This window comes from Pterocles gutturalis, unplaced genomic scaffold (genome assembly GCF_000699245.1).
Source record: "Pterocles gutturalis isolate BGI_N339 unplaced genomic scaffold, ASM69924v1 scaffold26031, whole genome shotgun sequence".
Taxonomy (NCBI): domain Eukaryota; kingdom Metazoa; phylum Chordata; class Aves; order Pterocliformes; family Pteroclidae; genus Pterocles; species Pterocles gutturalis.
The window spans coordinates 3,027-29,479 of NW_010103772.1; the positions used below are offsets into that span (position 1 = coordinate 3,027).

A 26,453-nucleotide genomic window follows, 5' to 3' on the forward strand; every position below is an offset into this window, starting at 1 on the left:
AACCCACCTACCTCTTCTCTTTGCCCTTTATTCCTCGGACTTTCAGGACTAGAAATAATGAAAACAATTGACTGTATTTACTATAGTCATATATCTCAAATTCAGCTGCCAGTTAAACACTAAATTCATTACTTACTGTTCAATTATTTTTTTTTTCTTCTTGTTGGGGAATGAAGCAAAACTGCAAATATATTTTCTCATCTAGGTCTCTGGACAAAATGGGGAATGGATCAGTAAAACACAAGCACCTGAGATGGCCAGACAGAGACATAGAAAACCTCTCTGTGGGCCGCGCTGGCAGCTGTAAGTTTTTGAAGGACCCAGGTCTAAGCATCAATGTGACTGGGCAAGCTGATGTTCTTTGCAGCAGGGTGCTTGAACTGGAAAAGGAGCTGAAGAGAAAAGATCAAGAGTTGCAAGAGGGTCAAAATCACCTTGCGGAGCTTCAGGAACAGCTGGTTGTGCAGACTAAGGTCATCGCAGAACTCACCAAGGAACTTCAGAGCAAGTGCATACAGTTGAACAAGCTGCAGGATGTTGTTAGCACTCAGGGAGAGCACTCTCTGCTGCCTTCTCCATTTGAAGTGGCTTCAAGGATGCAAGTCTCTGCCGACAGGAGGAGAGGAGCCAAGGAAGGTGTGTCTGCAGAGCCGACAACACGGCTGTACGATTTGAACAGGCAAGCTGCGTTTTCCTTTGAAAAAGCGAGAGTCCGAAAGGATTCCAGGTGAGCTCATTGCAGGGGGATTCTATGGTTGTGCTACAAGGCTTTGCTTCTATCACAATGGTATCCTCTCCTCTTAAGACTAAAGTATCCATCTTTTTATATACACTTTGTCAATGTGGCGGTTAGATGCTGGTTGAGTTTGTGTGTAACTTGAACCAAGGATCTTCTGTGTCCCAAAGACTTCAGATGAAGAGTGGTGGGCAGCCTCTGTGCTTTAGTTTAGGAGACACAGTCTCTTTGGGATTTATCTTTACTGCCGGCTAAGCAGAACATAAGCCTCTTTCAGGTCTCGTTTTGCCTGGTGCGTGCAGCGTGAGCTGTGCTCTGGAGCGCTGATGGGCAGGATGCCTTTGCGTGGGTTCAGATTCTTGTTCCTATAGCATGGATGGCTTGGAAAGGAGCAGGTGGCCCCAGATCAGCGCTCTGAGATGCAATATGGACACTGATTCTGAGCTGTGTGTGGAGTCTGTTATCATAGAATCATAGAATGGCCTGGGTTGAAAAGAACCTTAAAGATCATCTAGTTCCAACCCCCCTGCTGTGGGCAGGGTTGCCAACCACTCGAGCAGGCTGCCCAGGGCCCCATCCAGCCTGGCCTTGAACCCCTCCAGGGATGGGGCATCCACAGCTTCTCTGGGCAACCTGGCCCACTGCCTCACCCCCCTCTGCACGAAAAATTTCCGCCTAATATCCAACCTAAATCTCCCCTCTCTTAGTTTAAAACCATTCCCCCTCATCCTGTCACTATCACCCCCTGTACACAGTCGCTCCCCCTCCTGTTTATAGGCTCCCTTTGAGCGCTGGAAGGCCACAATGAGGTCTCCCCGGAGCCTTCTCTTCTCCAAGCCAAACAAGCCCAGTTCCCTCAACCTTTCCTCATAGGAGAGGTGCTCCAGCCCTCTGATCATCTTTGTGGCCTCCTCTGGACTCCTTGCTCGGCACCCCTTTTTTAATGCAGCCCAGGACATAGCTGTCCCTCCGGGCTGCAAGCATGCTGCTGGCTCATATCCAGCTTCTTGTCCACCAGGACCCCCAAGTCCTCCTCCGCAGGGTTGCTCTCAAGGAGTTCTTCTCCCAGTCTATACAAGTACCTGGGATTGCCCCGGCCCAAGTGCAACACCTTGCAATTGGCCTTGTTGAACCTCACAAGGTTCTCATGGGCCCACCTCTCCAGCCTGTGCAGGTCCCTCTGGATGGCATCCCTTCCCTCTATTGTATTGACTGCACCACTCAGCTTGGTGTCATCTGCAAATTTGCTGAGGGGGCACTCGATTCCATTGTCTGTGTCGTTGTTGAAGAGCACTGGTCCCAAGACAGACCCTTGAGGGACACCACTTGTGACCGGCCTCCACCCAGACATAGAGCTGTTGACCACAACCCTTTGGCTGTGGCCAGCCAACCAATTCTCCATTGTTCAAATCCATACCTCTCCAATTTAGAGAGAAGGATGTGGTGAGGGACCAGTTTCAACTCAGTCTGGTGCGAAATATGGTGACATGTTTTGTATGGTGTGATCATCCATTCAGCCGCTCCCTCCTGCCCTCTAGCTTCTGACAGTCACGGTGTAGGAACCTAATTTTACTTGTTCCTCTTTGAATCCAATTACACTTCTAGCTTCTGCAAGAGACAGAGACATCCATGGTCGCAGCTGACCTTGTGGACAAAGAATCAGACCGGTATCGTTAAACATACGTTAGATACTCTTTTACTTTGCCATGTAGACGTAACCTGAGTGTCTGGTGGTAGCCAGAACCTCTCTGAATTCCAGCCAGCAGCCTAAGTGCCTCGGATCTATGGGGAGCTTTATTATTGTGTTAAGAATTCGTGGCACATTTGGATCTGTGCTGTAGCAGACCTGAGAGTTTTTCAGACTTGGTGTCCCATCCATCGTGTCCAGCATGGCACATCGGAGGCTGTCTGGTGAGCCAGAACGGCTGCCTGGGTCATCGTAAGGAGCTGAAATCTTCAACCTGCAGTGTTGTTCCAGAGTAAGGGAACCAGATTAGCATTTTATAACAAGTGCATGGGCAGTTTAAATAATTGTTTGGTTTAAGAGTGTTCGGTTTGTCATTACCTGTCTTCTCCTTGCCATGATCCTCGTACTGCAGTCAGGCAGCTGGTTTTCCAGGGTGCTTTCAGAGACACAGCTGTAACAGCACCGAGGAGCCAAGCAAAGGAAGAACTGGTTGATTGCGAAGTGCAGCACAGACTCTGCCATTCAGGACAAAACCAGACATTGCAGTTTATGCAATCTGAATGTAATGCTGACTGTGTGGTAGAAACAGAGCTAAAAATTTTCCTTCTCGATTCAGTGTCTGAGCACTTGTAAAAAGAGTTTTGTTTTTGTTGTATGCCATCTCTGTTTTCTTTCTAAAAGACTCAGTATAACATAACAGGATAAAGGAGCAGTTCTCTTCCTTTTCTCTCCTTTCATCTCTTATGATCTGGTTTAGAGATTGTCATTGCTACTGCTGAGGCTCCCATAGATTCATGACGATTTGGAATACACCATTCCTGCATTTGTCCTGGTAATTACTTCCCTGGAAACAACTGACTGTTCAAGCATGCACTGCATTGGCAGTCAGAGCACACCATCCTCCCCTCTCCTCCACACCATTTCCAGCTTCTCCTATGAATCTGTTTGTACCCTTGTTTTCTTCTGTTCAGTGCTTGCACATTCTTGAATTTTCATTTAAATTCTAGTCTTCCGCAGTGGCCATTAAACTTGAATTTGTCTGCTAATTATTGTCCCGAGACAATAATTTGAGAGTGAAGTAGAACTCATGATTTGTTTGATTACCTAGTATTAGAAAGCAGACCAACTCGGCCAGAGCAATTAGCATCAGAAAGTTTGCCATGTGTTCTATACAAACAAAGAAGCTGCTCCTCAAGCTTCAGTGTGAAACTAAGTAAAAACAATTTTGGACATGCAACCAAATCTTCCAGAGATTAAAAATCTGGTTATTTCCAGCCACAGTTCTCAAAAGTGGGGCAGGTATAGGAGAAGGCAAGGAAACCGACGTAGAGAAAACTGTTAGATGGACTCTGTGCTGAATGCCTATGACGTGCGCAAGCAGCGGATTCAGGAACCCAAGCCGTGGTTACGACACTCGTGTGTGCTCAGCTCTGTGGCCAGCTGCACTCTCTGAAAGCAGCATAGTCCCCTGTTCTGTAGTTCTGGAAGCTTTAGTGCTTGTTCTTAAGTATCCATGCATGAGCCATTAGTGTATTTTATTGCAGTACCGTGTGCATGATGCAGACCAGGGTGAATTAAATAAGTAAGATTGTTTTTAGCAGAAAATGAAGTTAGACCTTGTATTCTAATAACCCTCTTGCGTTCAGCAGAACCAAAGTTATGATCTCTATTTCTAAAGGCAATCTCCACCATAGCTACTTGATTTTGTTTTTCTTTCCTCTTCTCATCAAGTGTTTTTATTTTCAGTCATTATATGGCTAGTAATGTTGTAAGTCTAGTTATTTGCCTTAACTCATTGTTCATTCCTGGTTTTTCCTCAGGAGATTTTTCCCACATAATTTAATTATAACATTGTGTTTTATGAATACAAGCAAGAGAAGCGAGAGTGGGCCCTGCGTGCCTCAGAAAGCTGTTGGGGTGTCTGTTTTGTTATGCAGCTTCCTTGTTACGTGCATGGTGGGAAATTGGGAACTTAAAGGCAGAATTTATCTTTGACTTAAGCAGTAAAGGAAAACTACTTAGTAGGTCCATAAAAGCTCCAGCCATGCAGCAGTTGCTTAACGGCGTTCATTTCTGGCCTGGATTCAAGGCGCTGCTTAATAGGAAGCCCTTGACCCAGAGCGTATGCAAGTCCATCGGAACTCATCGATTGCCCAGGGCGCGTGTGCAGCGAGCGTTGTCTCACTTGGTTAGTCATTATCAGCAGATTGATCCACTGCTGATTTTTCCACATTTCATCTGATCTTTGTGGATACCTTGAAGCTTTTCCAGAGACTTTTTAGCAACAGCTTGGGGTGGCTGTAGTTTGCCGTGGTGTCACCAAAGTGTGATATCAGATAAGTTTATTTCTCTGAATGCTGCATTTTAGAAAGCAAAGAGGTCAGCATTAATGGCTACATAGCTGTATCCACAAGCTCTTGTGTTATATTTTTATTTCTGATTATACCCTAAAAATTCCTACAAGCAGTGGAGGAAGGGGCCAGCTTTGGGTAGACTTCTCTCCCGTCTGGACATTCTTCTGGAGACGGGGGATGCTTGGCGTCCCAGATGAGCAGACTGCTGCAGGATTTTTGCTCAGGTGGGAGCATTTTGTCTGTTTGTTGTCATCCATGCAAAGGTAGCGGGCACAGCAGGGGTGGGAAGTGTTTTGCAGGGAGGTGGATGGAGGGCAACGAGCGGTTCGGGGGGGATCAGCACTAACCCTCCACACAACACCTCTTCTGGATCCTGGACTTGTTGTATAAGTGGGGGAACAATGTTCAACAGGTACGCTGCAGGCTGACCTTGGAATAGTGTCCTGATCATAAATTTGCTTAATAGCTCTGGACAGGGAATGCCACAGGATCGGTGTTATTTTGCAGGTGCCAGGGAAGTTCTCTGTGGTCAGTTTTTAAATCATGGTCATTTACAATGTGCTTCCCACCACCGATGTCTTCTAACATTCTCCTAAGAACCAGCAGCACCTGTTAATCATGTTTTTGCGTACTTTTCTTTGCTTGCATATTTCCTCACTGCAAAGGAGAAACTCTTGATGAGGTCTTAGTACCATCAGTGTTGACTTTAACCTCATTGCTATCATCGGTGTTAGGTTTTTTCTGGATATTTGAAAAAAAAAAAGGTATTTGGGCGTTAGAGAAGTGGGCCTGATCTTATAACAAGTTGCCACTCCTGAACGGGCAGTGGCATGTGAAGACATACCTTCCACATTTCTTTCCTTTAGATAAGCAAGGCTATAGACCTTAGTCATGCAATGGGGAAAGAATATGGTGAGAAACAGTGCTAAGCTTTCTGGAGAGCGCGCCTTCTGTGGGGAGCCTTTTTTACAGCTGACCTGGTGCTTTCTGTGGGCAGAGTCCCACGGGAGGAGAGAGGCTCTAGTGTTGCACAGCTAACAGGATGTGTACTGACATTTGTCCAGCTTCAGAGGAATGAGTGCCTGGTGAGTAATATACCACAGCCATGCTGGATCTTTTAAACTTTTTTTTTTTTTTAAACCAGTGAGAAGAAGCTTATCACAGATGCCCTGAATAAAAATCAATTCTTGAAGAGACTGGAGCCTCACCAGATTCGAGATATGGTGGAATGTATGTACGAAAGGACTTTCCAGCAAGGGAGCTATGTCATCAGGCAGGGAGAGCCGGGCAATCACATTTTTGTGCTCAAAGGTGAGTAGTGCTGGCTTGTACAACACACAAGTGCAGGAAACAGGAAAGTCATTTAGAAGTCTTTGCAGGAAACCACAGTGATGATGTTTGTGCTGCTAAATCATTTATGCTGGCCCTGCTGAGAGCAATGCAAGTTTTACCTGTGACTTTTGTGAAACAGAGTGAGAGCAACAAATGCACCTTAGAAACTTGACTCTTGATTTGATGCTGTTTCGTGAAGGATATGAAAGAACTTGAAGGACCTCTTTCATTTCTGAAAGCCTAGAGGCCAGCAAATCCTTTCTGCTGCAGGTAAAGCCATCCCTTTCTTCTCCAAAGGAAGAGCAGGTATATTTTAAAATATAGAAGACTGCTCAGTGGTGAAAACCACTTCTGAAATAAACTTACTTTTCAATATTTATGAGAGCTTATACCTGTATGGGAAATTCAGAGATGAGGTCTGAGTCTACTGTTCTCAAAGCTTAGGGTTTTTCTTAAAAAAACAGCTGCTTGCTTTTTATGAGAAAAAAAAAAAAAAGCGAAACCTAAGCTTTAGGATAAGAAGAATTTCCTAAAATAATATCAACAGATTGGAAGTAACCTCGCTGCAGCCATCTGTGCTGACTGCTACTGTGCTTATACTCAAATCACAGATCAGCTGTAGTGGAGCCCAAGTTCAACACCTGAAAGTTGTTCCTGGAGGGAATATTCTCTTTCATCATCTCACCAATTAAAAAAAAAAAAATCAGTTTTTGTGATTAATTTGTCTACTTTGTCGATTCTGGACCATTAGAAGGCCCAGTGGCTCATATGAATTAGAGTTCAAGCTGTTCTGATGAGACAGGAATATTTAAGCCAGGAGCATACTGGTATATGTTGGAAAGCACGTCTTCTGTCACATCTTCTGGCTTCATATGGATGTGTTAGTTTGAAAAATTGATGGTAGCTGTGTGAGGGTATGGTGCAGAGAAAAAGAGGGGGCAGGATTTGTAATGGGGTAGTCATATTCTTGCTAGACAAAATGATAAGGTTTTGAAAAACAGATTAAATATAAAGAAGAAATTGTGCACCCCAACATTTTTCTGTCTCAGTACACCTTTTCTGAGGATTCAGTGGGTGTCTTGGAGACAAGAGGTCCGAACTTTCAGAACATGTTTAAGGGAAGGTTTTTTTGAGCCATAACCTATGAATAATCTCAGACTTTATTTGCCCTTTACTAGGTTTGCAGTAAGGCTCAAGGACAATTTCTGGAAGGAGTATTTAATGTGCTTTTCGTTTTTCTGCCCTCTGCCTTGCATGCTGCACTTATGTACACGAATGTATATGAACAGATGAACCCCACCAGTGAGGGTTTATCCCATCAGGATTTAGAATAGCCCTTTTCCATGGCCTTTTTGGTGTTGAAAAGTTTCTTTCAGCTTTCCCTCCCTTCCACAGAAGATTTGTAAATCAGCAATACGTTAAAAAAAAAAAAAAGAAAAAAATACCTACTGGTTTGTTACCTGTGTTTCAAGGCACTGTTTTCATCCTTGTTCCCATTCCTGTGTTCCAGGGAGCAGTAAAGCCAGAAATATCTTGATTTGTTTTCCCTTCAGTCTCTACAGTTGAGCTCAGTTTTAATGCCTGTTATCCTGGTGATTTTTGACAGAGGGCAGTCTGGAAGTTTTTCAGCAGAATAAACTGCTTTCCTCGATAACTGTGTGGACGACGTTTGGTGAACTTGCCATTTTGTACAACTGCACGCGCACAGCCTCTGTGAAAGGTACCTAAAGTTTATTTTAGCAACATTACTCAAAATGAAGACTACGTACTTTTGGGAGGTCCCTGTTATATCAGGATTTTCTTTGAAGTTTCCATTTAATAGATGTCTGCATGTCCTGATTTTTATTAGTAAGCTCACGTTTCCTTTCCTGAGTTCCTTCTGCTTGGGGACTCTAGTAATACTATGCCATGAATGCAATTCCATCTCTTGCGCGACCTTTGATAGACAATCAGGCACCTCTGAAGTACGCTGGTTAGCCAGACCTGTATCAAACTAACAGCTAGGGAAGGATTATGTTTTAACGTTGAACTGTTTAGTAGCAGGGATGGTCTTTGGCTCTGATGCTCTTGTGTAGGATGCAATCCTGAGGCTGAAATTACAGTGAGTTTGAAAAGATATTAGAACCGTGGGGTTTTCAATAGAGCAGATGAAGCCTAATTCAAGACGAAATAAAATATGTAGGAATTAGTTGCTTTGTACTTCTCTTAGTTCTGAATCGTTAAGTTCTGAGTTTTGCCAAGATACATTTGCAGCTGGCATTTGTGGCTGGCGCTCGGGACAAGATTTGAGTTTGATTGCAAATGTGGTAGTGGGAGAGATGAAGCTTGTAGGTGAGACGTGCTGCTTCCCTGAGGCAAATACTGGCTCTTGCTTTGTGCTTACCGGCTGACCGGGATGGAGCTGTTAAACTGTTGCTGTGGTACAGATATCCCTCTTCCTGCGTAAGACTGGGTGTTCATCCCCATTAAGTACTCCTTGGTTCCTTTTGTAGTTTGCCATAATTATGCTGTGGCAGACCGGTAAGTGATCAAATACAGTTAAATTGATAATTTTTCCACTCTCTACTATTCCATAAAAATTACTTGTGTTTTGAAGCTAATTTCTGTTCTTGTCTAAATCTGCAGGAACTTTGAACCACTAGTGAGTATGAAGAGTTCATGTTGACTTAAAAAGGAGCAAATGAAATAAAACAAGAAGTTATTCACTTTAAAAGCTTCTGGTCTTTCTTCCTGCACCCAATTTAAGCAGTTAATCATTGTTGGCTGTGCAGATGGAAGTTATTACGTGTAATCTGTTTTTGTGGCTGCCTGATAAACAGAGCAGCATCAATAATGTGATTATTTTTCTTTCTAGCATGCTCTTCTATTTCAGTATGTTCCCTATTTTTCTTTTTTGCCTGCTGTATATAGTATTAGCATTACAGTGTTTCTGCATAGTAAGATGTCATGCTGGTTTAGACCTTTGTTAACAATAATTGCTTCTGAGGTAGGACAAAAATTCTCCAATTATGGATAAGAAAGGGTGTTTGAATACTTAAAATCACTGCAGAAACCTACCCCTCCCCAATAGCTTTCCTGTGTTTCTTGTGGAGCAAGAGCAGTACAATGCCATGGCTGAGCAGGACTAGTAAATACAGATGTGAAAACCTTTTTGATGCTGAATGTAGTGGCCCCCCTTTACCTGCAGTCTTTGAAAACTGACAAGTGAAGGACTTTAGCCAGACAGCTTTGCAACGGCTGCTGCTGCCCAGCAGCATCTTTACATGCAGTAGCTGCATTTGAAACTGGGGGTGTGATTTTACTGCTGTGTTTCTGAATTCCTCTTTCTCTATCTCATCTGTGAGATTACAGGCTCTTTTCTAGATATAGAATTGATTTACTTAAGGTGCAAGATACAGGAGATGGGTTTGCGGTAGCTTCGGTACTTGCCATACTTTCTCCCTGTAAAGTAAGCTGAAAGATGTTATTTAGGAGAAAAACGAAACCAAGCAATACCTTTGTTCTCCCTACCGGCATTTTGAGCTGTTTTGATAACTGCTAGTTAAAAGCATATGTGCATATCGAGGTTAAGTATCAAGACTGATGACTGACCCCTGTGCTCTTTTTAAACCTGGAATTTTTCTTTCCTAAAAATGGTTCTATGTTTCTGATAAATTGAGGCAATAAATCACTCCAATTTTTCTATAGCTTTCCTTTGTCCCAGAGAAAACATTTCTGTTCCTTCATGTGACAGAAAGAAAACTGATGAGTATGATATAGCATCTTTTAAAATAAGAAATTAAATGATATGGAATAATTTTATTTGGCTTAGAAAAAGTGTGGTGTTTTCTGTTGTGTCGATGATTGCACACAGGGGCTGCTTAGTGGTCTGCATCTTTGGTGCTGGATCTCGTGCATGCTTGCTGTATTAATATTTTTATTATCTTTTGAAAAGTAATAATGTTTTGATTACGCTTTATTCCCTTGTAAAATGGCTACAGTGGAGGAAAAGTGGATGAGGATCACAGCAGGAAATGAAATTAAACGTATTTCTTGACCTCTGTTACTCCCGTCTTACTGCATTCTCACATGTAACCCGAATTGGAGATGGATCCAAGCCACAGTGTTCAACATTTGCCTGATCAGTTCTGAACAACTCCAGACAAGTTTTTGTTTCTGTCAGATCAGCTCTCGTCCAGATTACATCGGAGTTTTCTATGCAATGACCATCCGAGATGAGGAGCAGATCTTCACCAGCACTCAGCCCTGTTTGTCCTCATACAGATTTCCACAGAGCTGGAAGTCTACCCCTGACTTCCGTGAGTGTTGTTGCAGTGGGAGCTGAGTTCTTGTAACAGTCTGATGGCAGCAGGTGCTGAATATTTCAAAATATGGCCTTGGGCATTTTGAAAGAGCTGGTCGGTCTCATACCGTGACTTGATAGTGTGGTGTCTTCCCTCAAAACATTCGTAAACGTTGTTGATTGTGTTGGTTTTTGTTTCCTTAAAGCAATCACCAATGTTAAAACATGGGCATTGGACAGAGAAGTGTTTCAAAATGTCATGAGAGCGACAGCACAAACAAGACAAGAGCAATACAGAAAATTCCTCAGAAGGTAAATATAATGCATTTCTGTTTCTAATATTGATTGGGCTACTTCCTTAGGTGCACAACAACATTGCCCCTGTCTTATAAAGAGAAAGAGGAGGAACTCTTAATGGAGAGGGCGTTGATAACCTGAATATTTACCTCCCTTGATTTTTTTAGGATTCACAAAATAATTTCTCGTATTTTGATTGTTTTTCTCCTGTATTGCATTAGGAAAGAGAAATTGCTTTTAAGGAATGCAGCAATTCTGTAGGAAGCTTACATGGCTATAAGTTAAAACAATATATTAAATAAACAAAGTTAATGAAATCCTCCAACTAGAAGGTAATTTGCCAGTGGAGTAGGTGAAGGGATATTCTTCATCCCTTGGAGACTTGAATATGAGAACTGCATGTCTCTCTTAATTTATGAACTAATTCCAACGTAAGTTACTAGGAAATCTGCAGAGAGTTGAAACAATCCTCTCCCCTGCAGGGAACACTGAGAGATTTACAATGCTTTTCCTTAGGAAGAAGGTCAAATTAGAGGTTCCAAACCATAACGAGCTGATTTAATATTTTATTTCTTTAATAAAGAGTGATCATTCTGATATGGCTTCAAATTGAGGTCTCAAGCCTAGCTATGCATAGAATATCGTGTGTATTTTTGCGTCCGTCTCCGTCTTTGATTCCAATAAATATTTCCTTGCTGACCCCCAGGAGATCGAGAGCTGTATGATTTCCCAGATTTTACAAGTCTGACTGCTCAGGATGGGAGGTTTTTTTCATTCTTACCAGCAAGTTCACTAAGCCATCGCTGTAGTTGGATTCTCTTTTAGTAGTTGTCCAAGTAGTACTGAAGTTTTTGCCTTTGTCTGATTTTGCAGTCTCTACAGTGCATTTGAAGATATATTGTTGGATTACGATAGTGTCCTTGTTTTGCGATTGATCGATTCTGTATGGCTGAATTTTGAAATTAGTCCATGTGCCCGCTAGAGATTTTTTGCCCCCTACTGAAATACAGAGTTGATTTACAAACTGACTGTTTGCCACATTTCTGTAAGTTGTAGGAGTTCTGTTTATCTAAAAAATAAGATGGGAATGCTCAAACCTTGTATATTATGTGTTTTGTGTAGCACCACCAGTTTAGTTCTAAAATGTGGTTGTGCAAATTGTATAGATGAGAAGAGATAATAAAAAAGTGTCAATGAAAACTACTTTTAAGGTTTTTTTTTTGTTTTGCATTTCTGTTTCCTGGAAGCGTGTCCCTGCTGAAAAACTTACCTGAAGATAAACTAACCAAGATCATGGACTGCCTGGAGGTGGTAAGATACTGTTAAGTTTTTTTAAATAGTATTCAGTAAGGTTTCAGAGTAATAAAGAAGAATAAATAAGTACAAAACCAAAAACACAACCGAATTTTTTTTAGTATGATGGTGTTTTTGGAGTGGTCAGGGTGGAATTCCAGGTTGGCAGTAAATAATAACATTTAGTGGCATAAAAGTAAGTTATATCTTTAGCATCGAAGGAGTCAAGCAAGTAGGTAAGAGGAATTATAATCTAGCCTTTATTAAGTACAAAGTTGCTGTCCACATCTCTGACTCTTTTGGTAATCGCTCTTTGCCTGTTTGCAACATGGATATGAAATACTTCCATCTGCCTCGACCACGTACACTGTGAAATTTAAGGGGCAAAAGGCCTTAGGACTTCCACGCATGAAACCAGCCCCATATCTGTGTGCCTCAGGGCTGCTGCCTCTGCCAGCAGCCTCTGGAGGTCAGGGCTGGATACAGCGTCACGGCTGGGACATTTCCTGAGAGCAGTGAAAACCATGAATGCTTTTGCTGTAGGAACCCCAGACAGTTCTGCAGATGGAGAATACAAGTTCCTCAGAAAATGAGGAGCCTCAGTCCCAGCAAGTCAGAGGAGGCAGACGGTTGATGCGTGGCTGTGGCGCAAGGGGATGGGGACATGGTGGTGGTGACGTGGGGCGGGACGTGGCCTCAGCACATCAGCGCCTTGAGCAGTGATGGTTTTTTGTGGGGGATTCCTGGCAAGGGAGGGCTTTCTGGAACACTTGGAGGAGAACAAAATGAGGTGATTGGTTAAAAGGAATGGATCACAAAGCAGAAAGCTAACGTGGAAAAAAGGTTTGATTGAGTGTTAAACAACTAAGCAACGAGCACAGGGTTCCTTCACAGAGACAGAAAAGTTGTGTTGGTAGCTTGCGACAGATGATTTAGGCACTGCCACTGAGGTGTCAAGCCTAAAATTACTTTTGGAAATGGGATTTTGATTTAGAACTCTTCAAAGAGCTTTTGATATTCTTTTTCTTCATTTTACCCTGCTTCATAAGGATGATAGCAGTGTTAATATTTTTTTAAACAAATAACGTGCTGCTGCATTAAGATATGTTACAGATTGGCCACCATGCTTTACATAGTGGAATGTTTGCATATTATTATGGGATGCAACATATGCAGGAGATAGGAAGTGAAACATCAACGGAACATCCAGCTGTATTAAGAACTCTGCATAGTCATCAGAATTTTCAAAGCAGCGAGTTGATATATTGAACAATATTGTCTCTCTCTTCCTCCCTCTCCCAACAGGAATACTATGACAAGGGAGATTATGTTATTCGGGAAGGAGAAGAAGGAAATACCTTCTTTATAATAGCGAAAGGAAAGGTAAGATATAAGAAACCTAACTTATAACACATACAAACACCTGTATTTCAAAAGCTGTCTTGAGGGATGCGGTCTTCAGTAAAATATGTGCAGAGAGTTTTGAGGATGCTGCTAAGTTCACAGTGCTGTGATAAAAGCCTGGAGCAGTGTTTCAGACATTTGGGGAGCCTAATTTTCATTCACAATGCAGCCATGATACTGTTCTAATTATAATGTAATTAAAGTATGTCCTGAAGCCTCTTGACACTGTAGCAGAGATGGAAATTTTTTGTAATTGAGATTCGATCCCGTGTGTTCTTTTTGGTATTTCAATATCTGACAGGCAAAGCATAGGCTTGTGAAATGTCTGAGAAATAATGGAGTCCTGGGTTTAGGGGAGAACAGCTCCCTAGGTGACATGGTCAGGGTCTGTTCCTCTCACTCGTTAGTCCCGGAGGAGGCAAGCAGCAGCCTTTATCTGTCTCCTGTTATGCCGGAGGCTGACACAGGATTCTGAAGAATCGGAGCTGGAGAATTTTCTTCAATAGACTTCCAGGAGGGGTTTCAAGTTTCCAAAACGTGTCTGGAGATGTTGTGGTTTGTTTTTTGCTGGTGGGTGTGGGCGTCAGCATAATGTCTGCTGGTGTGGAATCAGAGTTCCATTGCTAATGGCTCTGTATGGTGATGGACCTTTGCCGAAGAACTGGAGGAGACTAGCAATATACGCATCAGTGTGAGCCAAGGTTTACTTTTAAAAAAAATTTATGTAGTTCTATTTTTGAACAAGGAAACTCATTTGAAACAGTAAAATGCTGTTTGAGGAACTAATTAATATAATTTTCTTTTTAATTTTTTTTTTAAACTGAAGTGGTGTTTGAATATGTGGAGTGTGATGAAATATTTAAAAAGTGCAGGCAAATATAAAAGTGATTATTTTGTAAATTCTATGGGCTGATTTCTTTGTAATGGGGGAAGGTGTTAGTTAATGTTTCTGGACGCTGTCTGTTTAGCTGAGAAGACAGAAAGCTCACATGATACCCACCCACTATGGGAACTCAAGTATTTTTCAGTTTTTCGTTAAATTGCGATTTATTTTGCTCTGTTTTAAACAGTGTGAGGAGAAAATGATGGAGGGGGGGGGGGGGGGGTGCAATAATGAATATATTAATTTTTCCACCTCTCATCAAAAATCAGGGAGCTGTCAGGGGGTGTCTGGTGGTTTTAATTTTTGAGAGGAGAGAGTAATTATACATATTTGTAACTCTTTCTGCAGCATTGCTGAGTTTAAGGCATTTATGAAATACACAGCAAAGAAGGGGAAATGGTGCAACACTTCGAAACCTACCTTGCTAAATTTTTGTTCCTGCACTTTCTAGGTGATAGTTACCCAGAGTACTGCAGATCACTCGCAGCCTCAGCTGATTAAAAACCTGCATAAAGGAGATTACTTTGGAGAAAAGGCGCTCATTAGGTTCGTTCACTTCGTATGATTCGCGATGTGTAGTATTTCAGCTGTGACCTGTCACTATGTGTCAGATTATACACCTTGTTGCTGTTCTGAAAATAATCTTTGTTTTGATTGGGGAGTTGGCAGATGAAGGCAATGGCTGAATTTGTCTCAATGTTTTGTTTTTTTCAGAGAGAACTCGAAAGCTTACACTGTCATCTACCTTTGGTTTTCCCTGAAAAAGTCAAATTCTGACCCTCTCTGCATTGTTGCTTATTGTTTATATTTCAGTAAAAACTGTGATAAAGACTTGTGCCAGGCTGTATGTGACTCCTGGCGTGGATAAGTTCCATCATTGCTGGCTGAGCTGTTGCTTCCGTGTCAGTGCCTGTGATAGTCGGAAACAGAGAAAAGGAGGACAGAGAACACATGACCAGTGAGCCAAATGGCTCATATAGCAGAGATTTGTGTGGGTGGTTCAGTAGTGATCGTTTGGTTTCTGGAATGTTTTATACATGAGGATCCTTTCAGAAACAAGTGATAAATCCTGACATATTACTAATTACTTCTCATCCTAATTTCTTGGAAGGTTGCTAAAGACAGTCATGATCCAAACCCTGTTGAAACTGGAAAAAATACTGTGCTAGGCAATAATAATGACTAGCAAAATGCTATAATTGTGTATTTGTTTCAGCAATATTAACCCAGTTACAGGCTGCGGAAGCCTTCGAGGAGTTTCCCCTACAGCCACTGTGACCCTCCGTGAGCACAGGGTGAGGTGCTTGGAAGATTTTGATACGCTTCTGAATTCTTCTCATCTGTTCCAATTTTCAGTGACGATGTCCGATCAGCAAACGTTATTGCAGATGAACACAATGTGGAGTGCCTCGTTATAGACAGAGAGTAAGTATCGTCCCAGTTTGATGACAGACTTACGTCCTCTTTTGGTAAGTCAGCAGCAAGGTGCGACTTCACTGCAGGCACCACCGCAGTGTTTCCTTAAGCAAATACTGAACGAGCCGTTATGCTTTTGGAACCCTAGTTTGTGGTGGTGCTTTAGACAAAGATCTCACAAAGAGAGGCTGACAGCGGGTGCAGGAGCACAGGAGCTTCAGAGTAGTTCAGAGTTATTCTTCTCTTTCTCTCCTTGTGGTGGTGATGTTTCACGTTTGTTAGGTGCTATTCAGTGGCTGAGGGAGTGACAAAAGCCCCTGCGTGTCCCTGGTTTGGGGATGTCTGTTTGTTGAGGGGGACGTATTCCTGGTTTTGTCAGGTAGAGGCCAACTGTACGCTTCCGAAAGTGGAAAAAAAATGGAACAGATGGAAGACATAAGAAAGGAAGATCCCAATGGAAGGTGAAACAGCAGATCCACGTTTCTCAGGGCTGGCTGTAAGGATGCCTGCTTGGAAGGTGGACAGCCACCATCCTTCTCCTCGCTGAATTCCAAAGGGCTCCTGCTGAGGGCCAAGATTTTGCCCCAGCCCAGGAAATGGCATCTTGAGCTGTGAATGCATTTTCTTCTTCTCTTCTTTAGCTTGTTTAAATAGGTTGTGGAGAAGCATGCCAGAAGCTGGTGCATGCTTCCCATGGTGCTACTATTCACCTGTGAAGTACGAGAGGTGCTTTCCATCGCTTTGGCAGCATGTACCAGGGGCTCTGTCCATCGGGAGGGAATGATGGATAGCCTGGACTCATGCCCAGCTGGTTCCCATGGCAGGGATGGTGGAACCACAATTAATAACCATAGTAGTGCACGTGGGAGGCAAAGTACACCCAGCCTGCTCTGAATTATTTAAACATAATGTGAAACGGCTGGAGGGGATCAGGTGGTCTTTCCATCTACCTTCTGGCAAACCAAGTTTGATGCTTCAGCTGGTTACCTCCTCTTCAAACCTCTTAAAATCTGTACTGTCAAAGTGATGGTGTAAAGCTCAGTCTGGGTCATGACTTACAGGCAACGTAAAGCCCTGGTGCAGCAGCACAGATGCTGGTTTCTTTCTCTTTCCACTGTATCTTCAGTAGTTTCTACCATTTAATTTCTGTTTTTAGGACATTTAATCAAACTGTTGGAACTTATGAGGAGCTCCAAACCTACCTTGAAGGCTATGTGGCTAACCTGGCCCGGGCTGATGAAAAGCGGCATGCAAAGTAAGTCAGATCATTTGTTAGGCACATCTTTAGTAGGCAATCATAAAAGAGTGATAGGTGTGTATGTAAAATCATGGGCCCCTAGGAATGATAGCAATTGCTATAATAAAAATATATGGCTGTGCTTATGGAGTCTAAGAAGTTTTATTTTCTGAAACAAAAATTGCATAGAATCTCAGTGTATTGACTTCCAACCAAGAACTCACTCCAACCCAGGAAAACTGAGCACAGAAAAGAAGTGAAAGTGTGCTTAAATGGTTTTTTTGCCTTCTGATGGTAAATGATAAAACCCCTAAAAGTCAATTTTAATTCCAGACTGTGTTGATGAAACTTTATGACTGTCCAAAAGACTGATTGTCATTTCAAATAGAAATAAGCAGACATAAAAGATCTTAAGTTTATTTTTAACGTTTCAATGTAACACCGGTGCTATTAAAGAGTTTGCTTTTGCTGTGAACCGCACTTATAGTTTATCTGCCTCTGTTTTCTGCCTAAGCACCACTGGAAGATTAGCGGAGTATGTTTTTCTTCCACATAGAAATATAGCTGCATTTTTATGTCAGATCCTTCTACTGGAACTGGTACACAGTCCTTCAGAAATTGGTTTTCCAACTTGAGTGCCCAAAGTTTTGCAGCTGACTGCAACCACACTGTGGATCAGCTCTTGACAAAAATACCATTGATTGTAGTCAGTGAACTTTGGTAGCATTTTGCTTCTAATTTACTTCCATAGGATGTCCAGAAAGAAAGTGCTTCTACATAAAATAAGTAAAAAGTAAGATTCTGTTAGGAAATAAGAAGGCTTTGCTTTTTTTTTTTTTTTTTTCTTCTCTAGTGTTAGACTGCTGTGATACAGGCAAGAAGGGCACTAACCTATGTTCATTTTCTTAATGCAGAGGAAGATCCTTCTGTGGACAGTCACTCAGAGAGGTGTCTTTGGAGATGATAGAGCTGCAGGAGAAAGTAGCCCAGTTCCCTCCTTCCCCGTTCCAGAATTTAGAAGTTGTCACAACTCTGGGTGTTGGTGGGTTCGGAAGGGTCGAGCTCGTAAGAGTCTGTTTTAAACATATTCAAGAAGTTCTCTGTCTTTAAAAGATTGATTTCATGGCTGAGAGATGTGAAGGATTTTACTGTTTTTTCTGCATACTTGTGCCTCTCTGGCAGAGGTAATTCTATATAAAGCAATGCATAGTTAGAAAATATTTTTGGGACTTCAGAGTTCAGAAAAACAAATCCACTCTTGTGTGCCTTCATTTCCTGCTGTTAAAAGTACCTTCCTGGTCACTAGACATGTATCCCTTAAGTTTGTGCACACGGAGTTTACAGATGTGCCTGCTGGCATCACGCTCCCTGCGTGGCACGCCCTTTCCCAAGGTTCTTCCTGGACCTGACGCTGTCTCCACATCACCTAGTCTGTGGTGTTGGAATTGCTTCGGCGTGGCCCACAGCAGCGATAACCAGTGTGGTCTGGCTCTGAGCGGTGTTGACATTTAAATTTCCAGCAATTTGTAATGGCTCGCGCAGAGCCTCGTTAGACTAAAGTCTTAAATTCCGCTCTCCTCGGGCTGAGTAGCAAACATCTGGAAAAAATGGGACCGCTTCTTGTGCGGGCTGTTGAAGGTAATAGTAAATTAAAGGAGGCTACGTGATTTTGGTGAAGTCAGTAATCCTTTACAGTAGTTAGACCATCAATTGTTTTATTCTGGTTCATGCTTCACAAAAATTTCCGTGCTGGTTGGCTGCCAGCTTGGAAATTCTACAGCGTCACCTGATTAATAAGCTAAAAAGTTAATTCTGAGCCAGCTGTAAAACACCAATAGCTGCTGCATTGGTTTCCTGGAACCCCTGTTTTAACTTGCATGTTTTCATTGCCTATTGGGTAATATTTCAGTGTAATGTGCAACAATTTGTAAACTTTTTTCATAAAATGCCTCTGCTTTTTGTTCTTTTGTATTATGCTTGTGTGTAGAAATCTTAAATTGAAATTAGGGGCCGTAGTGGGTATAAACTTGTAAAATATAGTACCTATCCAAACTGCCTCATGTTTTGTATACATAAAATTAATGCAGGGAACATTTCATTTTCCAAGTGGGGACTGGGACACTAAAAAGATGTGATGCTTGACTTAAAATCATACAGAACAGTTCTGCAGAAAATCTGAGATTTGTCCCTTATTATGGTCATCCATTTCAGTCCTGTGCTATGTTGAAAAAGATGGATTTCGGTGAACCTATTGAGAACAGGTTGATAAAACATCCTTTCTTTGCCTCACATGTACTTATCATTTTTATTCACAGGTTAAAGTGAAAAATGAGAACGTGGCTTTTGCGATGAAGTGTATAAAGAAAAAGCACGTAGTGGACACCAAACAACAGGAGCATATCTATTCTGAGAAGAAGATCCTCGAGCAGATATGTTCTCCGTTTATTGTAAAGTAAGTTGACCATAAGGTTTCCTTGAAAGTTGACCCCCAGTTGACCCATGGCACAGGATTATTAAGAATCACATTTTATTTTGCTTTTCCTAAATTGCTGCCGTTTGTCTCCACAGACTATATCGCACGTTTAAGGATAGTAAGTATGTATACATGCTGCTGGAGGCTTGCCTTGGAGGGGAATTGTGGAGCTTGCTGAGAGACAGGTAACGGCAAATTAAGAGGAACCTTGTCTGTACGTCTGCTGAACAGGTTCTCTGTTTGAGGGCCGTCTGATGAAAAGATGCTTGGTTTAGTTTTCAACCACATGAATGACATCAGTGCAAGAAAGCTGTTAATACTCTGCATGTTACTTGTTGTCTAGTTAATGAGATAGGCATTTTTAGAAGTTAATTGTCTGCAAGGACAGTGAATATTTGTGTTCCAGAGAACAGTGAATATTTTTGTTCCAGAGGCAGCTTTGATGAAGCCACCACCAAGTTCTGTGTTGGGTGTGTGACAGAGGCTTTTGACTATCTACATCCCATAGGAATTATCTACAGAGACCTGAAGCCAGAAAATTTAATTTTGGATGCTGAAGGATATATAAAACTGGTAAGATGTAATCCTTTTGTGATGTTATCCTTTTGTGCCTGTATCCTTTTTCCTTGCAGGGTGATATAAATAGACAGCACCAGGATCCTGGAGTTTAATAGCCCTCACGCTTCAATAGAAAAGAGGGCAAGCTACTCATTGCCCGGTGAGAGACAAAGGCGTTGCAAAGCCATTGCAAGCCACAGACAAAATGGGCATCTGCAGCCTCCAACAGCTCTTGCCACAGCATAAACAGCAAAAGCAATTTATCCCAGCAGCCAATCTTAATGTAAAAGCAGGAACCACATTTCCCAGGTGGAGAATTACCTCCCTGTCCAGCCTCAAGCAATCACAGGTTCTACATCATGTTGGTAGAGAGGGAAAGCAGTAAAAAGCTCCTGCTGTACTTGACTGTGACCATGAAAAGTGCAGAGAATACCCTTCAGAGAGCTTGAAACGCCCGCTCTGAGGACAACGAGCAGCCCACCGTTTTCTGTGGGCTGTAGATCTCGTGTCCTCGAGGAACACAGGGGCTGTTCTATCCAAAAGGAAAAAAAATTGGGAAGGTACTTGTGAGAATAAATGGGTCTGTTCTGTAGCATTCAGTAATCCAGTGGAATTGCTTTTTTCTCCTTCACAACAACACTGTGTAGTTGTTTTATCTCAGAACTGGCAACTGTGAGATCTCTGTGGGAGGTGAGGAAGTAATTAAGACCTTTAGGCTTCCCAGTGCGAAACACCTCTGCATTGTGCACCATATGTTGATTTTGGTCAGGTTGATTTTGGATTTGCAAAGAAGATTGGATCAGGTCAGAAGACCTGGACGTTTTGTGGAACCCCCGAGTATGTTGCCCCTGAAGTAATTCTGAGTAAGGGCCATGACTTCAGTGTGGATTTTTGGTCTCTTGGGATTCTTGTGTATGAACTCCTTACTGGCAGGTAAGTGCATCCTACTCCGAGTTCTTACCTTGTTCGGTTTTTTGTTTTTTTTTTTTTTTTTTTAATGTTTTAAAGGTTATTTTAAAAATAAAGTTTGTTTTTCCCATCAGTAAACAGGTGTGACTTGCAAAATTGTATTTCTTTTTGCCTTATACATGTCTTCTGTTCCGTCATTTCATAAATGCCACACACAAGGTGTGGGCCCCGTTCTCGATTCTGGGTTATCCATCTGGGGAAGGGCCAGACACAAGCTATAAGTGGCTGGCGTAGAGCTGGTTTTAACTGATGCTGGGGTTTCCAGATAATCACAGTCTCTTCTTTTCCCCAGCAGTGGGTGACGGGGTGCAGTGGGGTGGGCGAACCATGAGCAGGGCTCGTTCTTTGCCTCTGCGCATGCTTCCGTGGCAGCTCTTGGTGGATGCTCAATGGCAGCACAGCGTGGAAGCTCGTCCGAGTTCAGCTGGAAGCAGAGCTAGTTTAGAGGGACACATATGATCACGCGTTTTCCCTGGTACCCACAGGCAGCTTTGCAACTTCAAACTTGTGTAATATCTTACACAGGCTGAAGGGCTGAAGGCTGTAAAATGAGAAAGGTGGGCTTCTTCCATATTGTCAAATATTTGCTTTCATGAGAAATGGCTGAATCTGCTGTTGTCAGCCATTCCATTTAACAGTGTTGCTTTCTTTTTCTAGTCCGCCATTCTCTGGGGCTGATCAAATGACGATATACAATTTGATTCTCAAAGGCATTGAAAGGCTCGATTTTCCTAAAATAATAACCAGACAGCCTGAGGATTTGATCCGCAGACTCTGCAGGTAGGAGAGGCCGTTTGTAGCAGAGCCTGGGTGTAGACAGATTGAGCTATTTAATATCCAGATTAGAGTGGTGAATTCCTGACAACTTCATTTAAAATTATTATGCCTAGCATGGTCTATTCTGATTATATTCGGTACGCATGCATGCCTCTGAGTGCGTCACACCTCTTGGTCTGCAGAGGTGTGATCTACACATGCAGGCTCTGGGCCCTCGGTGTCGCTGTGATTTTTTTTTTCTGAAACACATCTTGAGGAAAACTTATTAAGCACGGGCTGAGGAAAGACCTAAAGAATTTTATTACCAAGTGCAATGTTTTACAAAAAATGCTTCCAAAATTACATATGCTTCCAAAATTACTTAGGCATATAGCTCCTATGGAAAGCATAGTGCACTTAAAGACTGATTTAAGCCCACTTGAAAATGTGCAAGAAGGTGATATTTCAAAAGGGACGGCATAACTGAGAAGCATTAGTGCATTGTGGCATGCACAACCTGTGTGGCTGTTGACACTGCTGCCCTGAACTCCCAGCTCCAGCGGGATTTCATCTCTGGCACTCGGAACGGTATACACTGTGTTTGTGAGGCAGGTTGAAAGGATCTTTGTGGCTGCAAATTTTGGTCTGCCTCCTTTTGCAACTCACGACCCAGACCTGCTGGCCAGGAAAAAAAAAAGGCGTGCAACTAAAATTCAACCAGTTGATTTCTCCCTGCTGTTTCTCACAGCAGGGTGACAGTGCCTTGGCTTCCTGAAAGGCTTCTCCATTCTCAAAAGAAAGGAGCAGTGAGCAGCACCTCACTATGTCCCCTTATGAGACTGTGTGTTGTATGCAAACTCCATCCCTGCATAACTGTTAAATGCAAGCAGTGAGGATGTATAAAAGCTCTTTAAAAAAAAAAAAAAAGAATATTTTTTAATTCTTACCCTTTTTCTTTTTCTCTTTTTTTAAGGCAAAACCCTACAGAAAGATTAGGCAATCTGAGGAATGGAATTAATGACATCAAGAAACACAGGTAAGTCAAAGAGACTGCCAAGAAGAAAATTAGTTTTTTAATCTGAAAATATTTTTAATATTTTAGAACCCAGTCAGGTAAACCCAGAAAGCCCTGGGCGTTTCCAGGAAGATTGTCTGAGAGAGATCTCTGTTGCTGTTGAATACATTTGTGACTACAGCAAGCAACGATATAAAAGTAAATACTCAGCGTGATTATCTTAGAAACATGTTGTTTTTTACTGGTTTTGTTGCAGGTTGCTGATGTGGGAGTTTAATTCAGCTCTCAGAGAAATTGATGCCAGTTCAGTATCTGTTCTTTCAGACCTCCCACCTCTTTGATCTAAAACCAAACAGTTGCTTTTTAAGAATGGTAGTTAAGAGCTCCAGAGCAGTATTAGGTTTTTGTCCTCTCTCTTCTAATGGAGAAGGTGCTCTGTGGATTACATATTTCCTGTTTTTTCTTTTTATCCAAGTTGTTTCTAAGCCCTGCAGTTTGTGCTTGGGAAAAGAAGTGCTTTGACTTTCCTGCTTGTCTGCCTCTTCTCATTGCTGTCAAGAGGGTGGAATTCCAAGGGGACGTGTAAGGGGCTGTGCTTATGCATATGCATTCATTAACCTTCCTGTGGCTTTGGCACTTCTGTACAGAGGAGATGCAACGTAGCTGGTGGTCCTGAAGCTCCCCCTGCTCCCGCTCCCTCCTATGGCAATGGCAGCGCTCAGGCTTTCTCCTTCTAACACCTATGCTGTCACACGGACAGAAGTTGTCACAAAAAAATGTACTATAGCCCTTGTTTACATGTTTTTCAGCTATTAATAGTATGAAAGAAACCAGTCTGTCTTTCTCTCTTGGTCTTTCCCTGTCTGTCTCTTGTTACTTTTTAATCAGGTGGTTGAGTGGTTTTAACTGGGATGGTCTGAGAGTGAAGAAATTACCATCACCTTTGAAAAGAGAGGTATTGGCTTTGGCTTTCAATATCATAGTGCTTTACTAATATAAAGGTGCTTGGCTACAAAGAAACAGCTGATAATGAGAGTGAAATGTCCCAAAGATGCATTTGAATTATTACAGCTCACCATTTTTAGTGCAAATCGAATGAAGGAAAGAGACAGCAAGCAATGCATAACTTTAATTCAGTTAAATAATGGAAAAATTATTCTGCATGTGTACTTTACCTTAGATTTTCACCATTACAAGAATAAATAGTGTTTGGTCAGAAAGGAGTATGAAAAAACATATTTTCTGTGGTAATGGGCACGTTATTAGGATGCACTGTTTACTGTGCAGAGTACAAATTTATGTATTCTCTTACTACTGAGTTACAGCACATCCTTGAATAAGCTTCTTGTTTAAATAGCCCATTTCTCTTTGCCCTAAAATGAAGAAAAGATTGAGGGTCAGGAATTTGAAACTCACTTGGAGTTGGAACTCAATTTGAAACAAATGATGATTCTGAGATCTGCTTTGAGTAGCTACCCATGAGTGTAGGTTTGGTCTTAAACAAATTTGAATCAAAATTGTACACAGTGTGGCCCGGTTTTCTTACTGACTCTATAGGGCCTTGGGGGTAATCTAGATTTGATAGTATCTGGGGAGTGCTTTTGTCTAAGGAGGCTAATGCCATTGTTCTGTTGTACAATTTGATTACCAGAGGTTTATCTTTTAAAGGATGAGGAATTGCATCCATTGAAAGAAGTCATCTATATCATGCTAGCCTTTCATTCCTCCCCTAGCAGCAATAAAAATGATGCGTAAACAATGGAGAGTATTTTCAAAAGTTACAATTTGGAACAACCGTTTGTTTTTAATGTCTAGTTGTCTGGACCGACTGACTACCACTACTTTGACAGCTATCCACCTGAAGAGGGAACCCCTCCAGATGAACTTTCAGGCTGGGACAAGGATTTCTGATGTTTTTTTCTTCGACGACATTTATAGAGACTCATAGGCATAAGTTCTAAACCTTCTCTCTTGTTTCTTGCTTAAAATCACATTCTGCAAGGTTTGTGACAAACACAATGTTCCTTGAAGGACAGACGGCAGTACGACAACCAGAGCTTGTTTGGACAATGCAACAAAATCTGTGCGCATCTCTTCATAACAAGGGCAGGTGCAACCTGAAAGTTTTTTGATACACAGTGTGTCTATGAACATTTTCAGACACTGCAAATTGGGTGCATGGTTTTGCCATTGGAAATATCGGTAGCTAATATTTTTATATTAACAAGGTTACCATATGTCTTCATTTTGAATGGAGAGGATGAGTATTGGAAGCCAGTAATGTTGTGGCGTTTGTTAACAGCTGACACTATAGGCATTTGTTTTTCATTGTATCTTGTTTGCTGTGTGTGTCACTAGTATTGCAGTGAGGCAGAAGCATGTAGAAAGGAGACTTTTACTGAAAGGCTGATTTAATCTGATGCTGCGGCTAAACGGTTGTCACTGCGGAAGATGCCTCTGTCAGTCTAGTTTTGTGCCAGGTTGAACATGTGAGACAGGATGTAACAGGTCAAATGAAAATCTAGTAGGAACGGAGGTGTATACATAATAGAAATTGCCTGGAGAAGCAGACTGTGGTATGTATTTCCCTTACTGCTTCAAAGAGACGTGTCCACTTCTTAAAATATTTTTCTTTCATGTAGTGTGAAGATAAAATAGATGGGCAGAAAGCATTTACCTTGCAGGAAAATAATATGTTAGTATAGAATAATATTTTTTCCTTCAAATATATATTTTCAGATTGCTTCTGTTGATATTTTGCTGAAATGCTGCATCTGTTCACATCGGTGGTTAAACTCCCACTCGTTTCAATGTTCCACTTCCTATCACTAGATGTGAGCTATCATTTTAGATCATATTTCATCAGGCATCTTATTAACATAAAATTATTCTGAGTTCTACTCATATAGGAGGGGAGAATAAAAGATCAACAACTTGATTTTTTTTTTCTCTTGTAAGGAATTCTGTTCACGGATCAGTTGTAATATTCTGTTTTATTTTGACTGCCTTCCTTTCTCTCTTGTGGCTACTAATGAGGTTTAGAAAGGCAAGAAATTCCAAGCTCCTGTCAAAAACAATATAAAAGTATAGTTGTGCTTTGCAGCCCAATTTTTCAAGCTCTGTCTTCACCTGCTTTGGTACAAGCATGTGCCTGGTGGGGACAGGCTGAGGGGCCTGGGCTCGTTCAGCCCGCAGGAGGGAAGGCTTTGCAGGTTTTCAAGACAGGACTGGACAGAGCCTCCAGCAACCTGATGTGAATTCAGTGACAACCCTGCTGTGAGCAAGAGGTTGGATAAGACCTCCCGAGGTCCCTTCCATCCTGAGTGATTCTGTGATTCTAGGAATTAGTTTTGTCTGCCTGCCGTTTGTTTAATCAGAATGTAGAACACTGCGTGTGCCCACGACTTTATATATGCCTGGACTTTGCTACTTAACCTTTAAATTGCTAGAACAGGGGAATTAGTTTGAAATGTTGATGGGATGATAAATACAGTTGGATGTTTGTGTATTCATGGTTTATACAGAAATATTCTGTTGTTCTCTGTTATGAACCACACCTGCTATAGAAGCAGGGATGCTGCTGGTGTCATGTTGGGCTGATGGCATGAATGCATCTGCAGCCCCTCCGAGGGTTTGTTTCAACTCCCACTCAGCCAACTCTCGTCTGGATTTTGATACTGAAGCTGCCACAGCACTCTGCATTTTGTGCTGAGTGGAAAACTTCCCGGACAACTCGTACCATGTGCTTGGGGTGTCGTTAC

The 26,453-nt window shown here is 42.0% G+C and overlaps 1 protein-coding gene across 1 annotated transcript; it reads left to right on the forward strand.

The window, feature by feature from the left end:
- The first annotated feature begins 218 nt into the window (after positions 1-218).
- On the forward strand, positions 219-24,807 carry PRKG2 (protein kinase, cGMP-dependent, type II). The gene is made up of 18 exons (XM_010086833.1): positions 219-727; positions 5,922-6,088; positions 7,716-7,829; positions 10,598-10,703; positions 11,936-11,999; positions 13,287-13,364; positions 14,720-14,814; positions 15,625-15,693; positions 16,841-16,939; positions 17,836-17,986; positions 19,237-19,373; positions 19,490-19,579; positions 19,826-19,967; positions 20,722-20,885; positions 21,579-21,701; positions 22,651-22,713; positions 23,581-23,647; positions 24,508-24,807. Exons 1-18 carry the CDS (start codon positions 219-221, stop codon positions 24,601-24,603), a joined length of 2,334 nt encoding a protein of 777 aa, XP_010085135.1. The 3' UTR covers positions 24,604-24,807.
- The last annotated feature ends 1,646 nt before the right edge of the window (positions 24,808-26,453 follow it).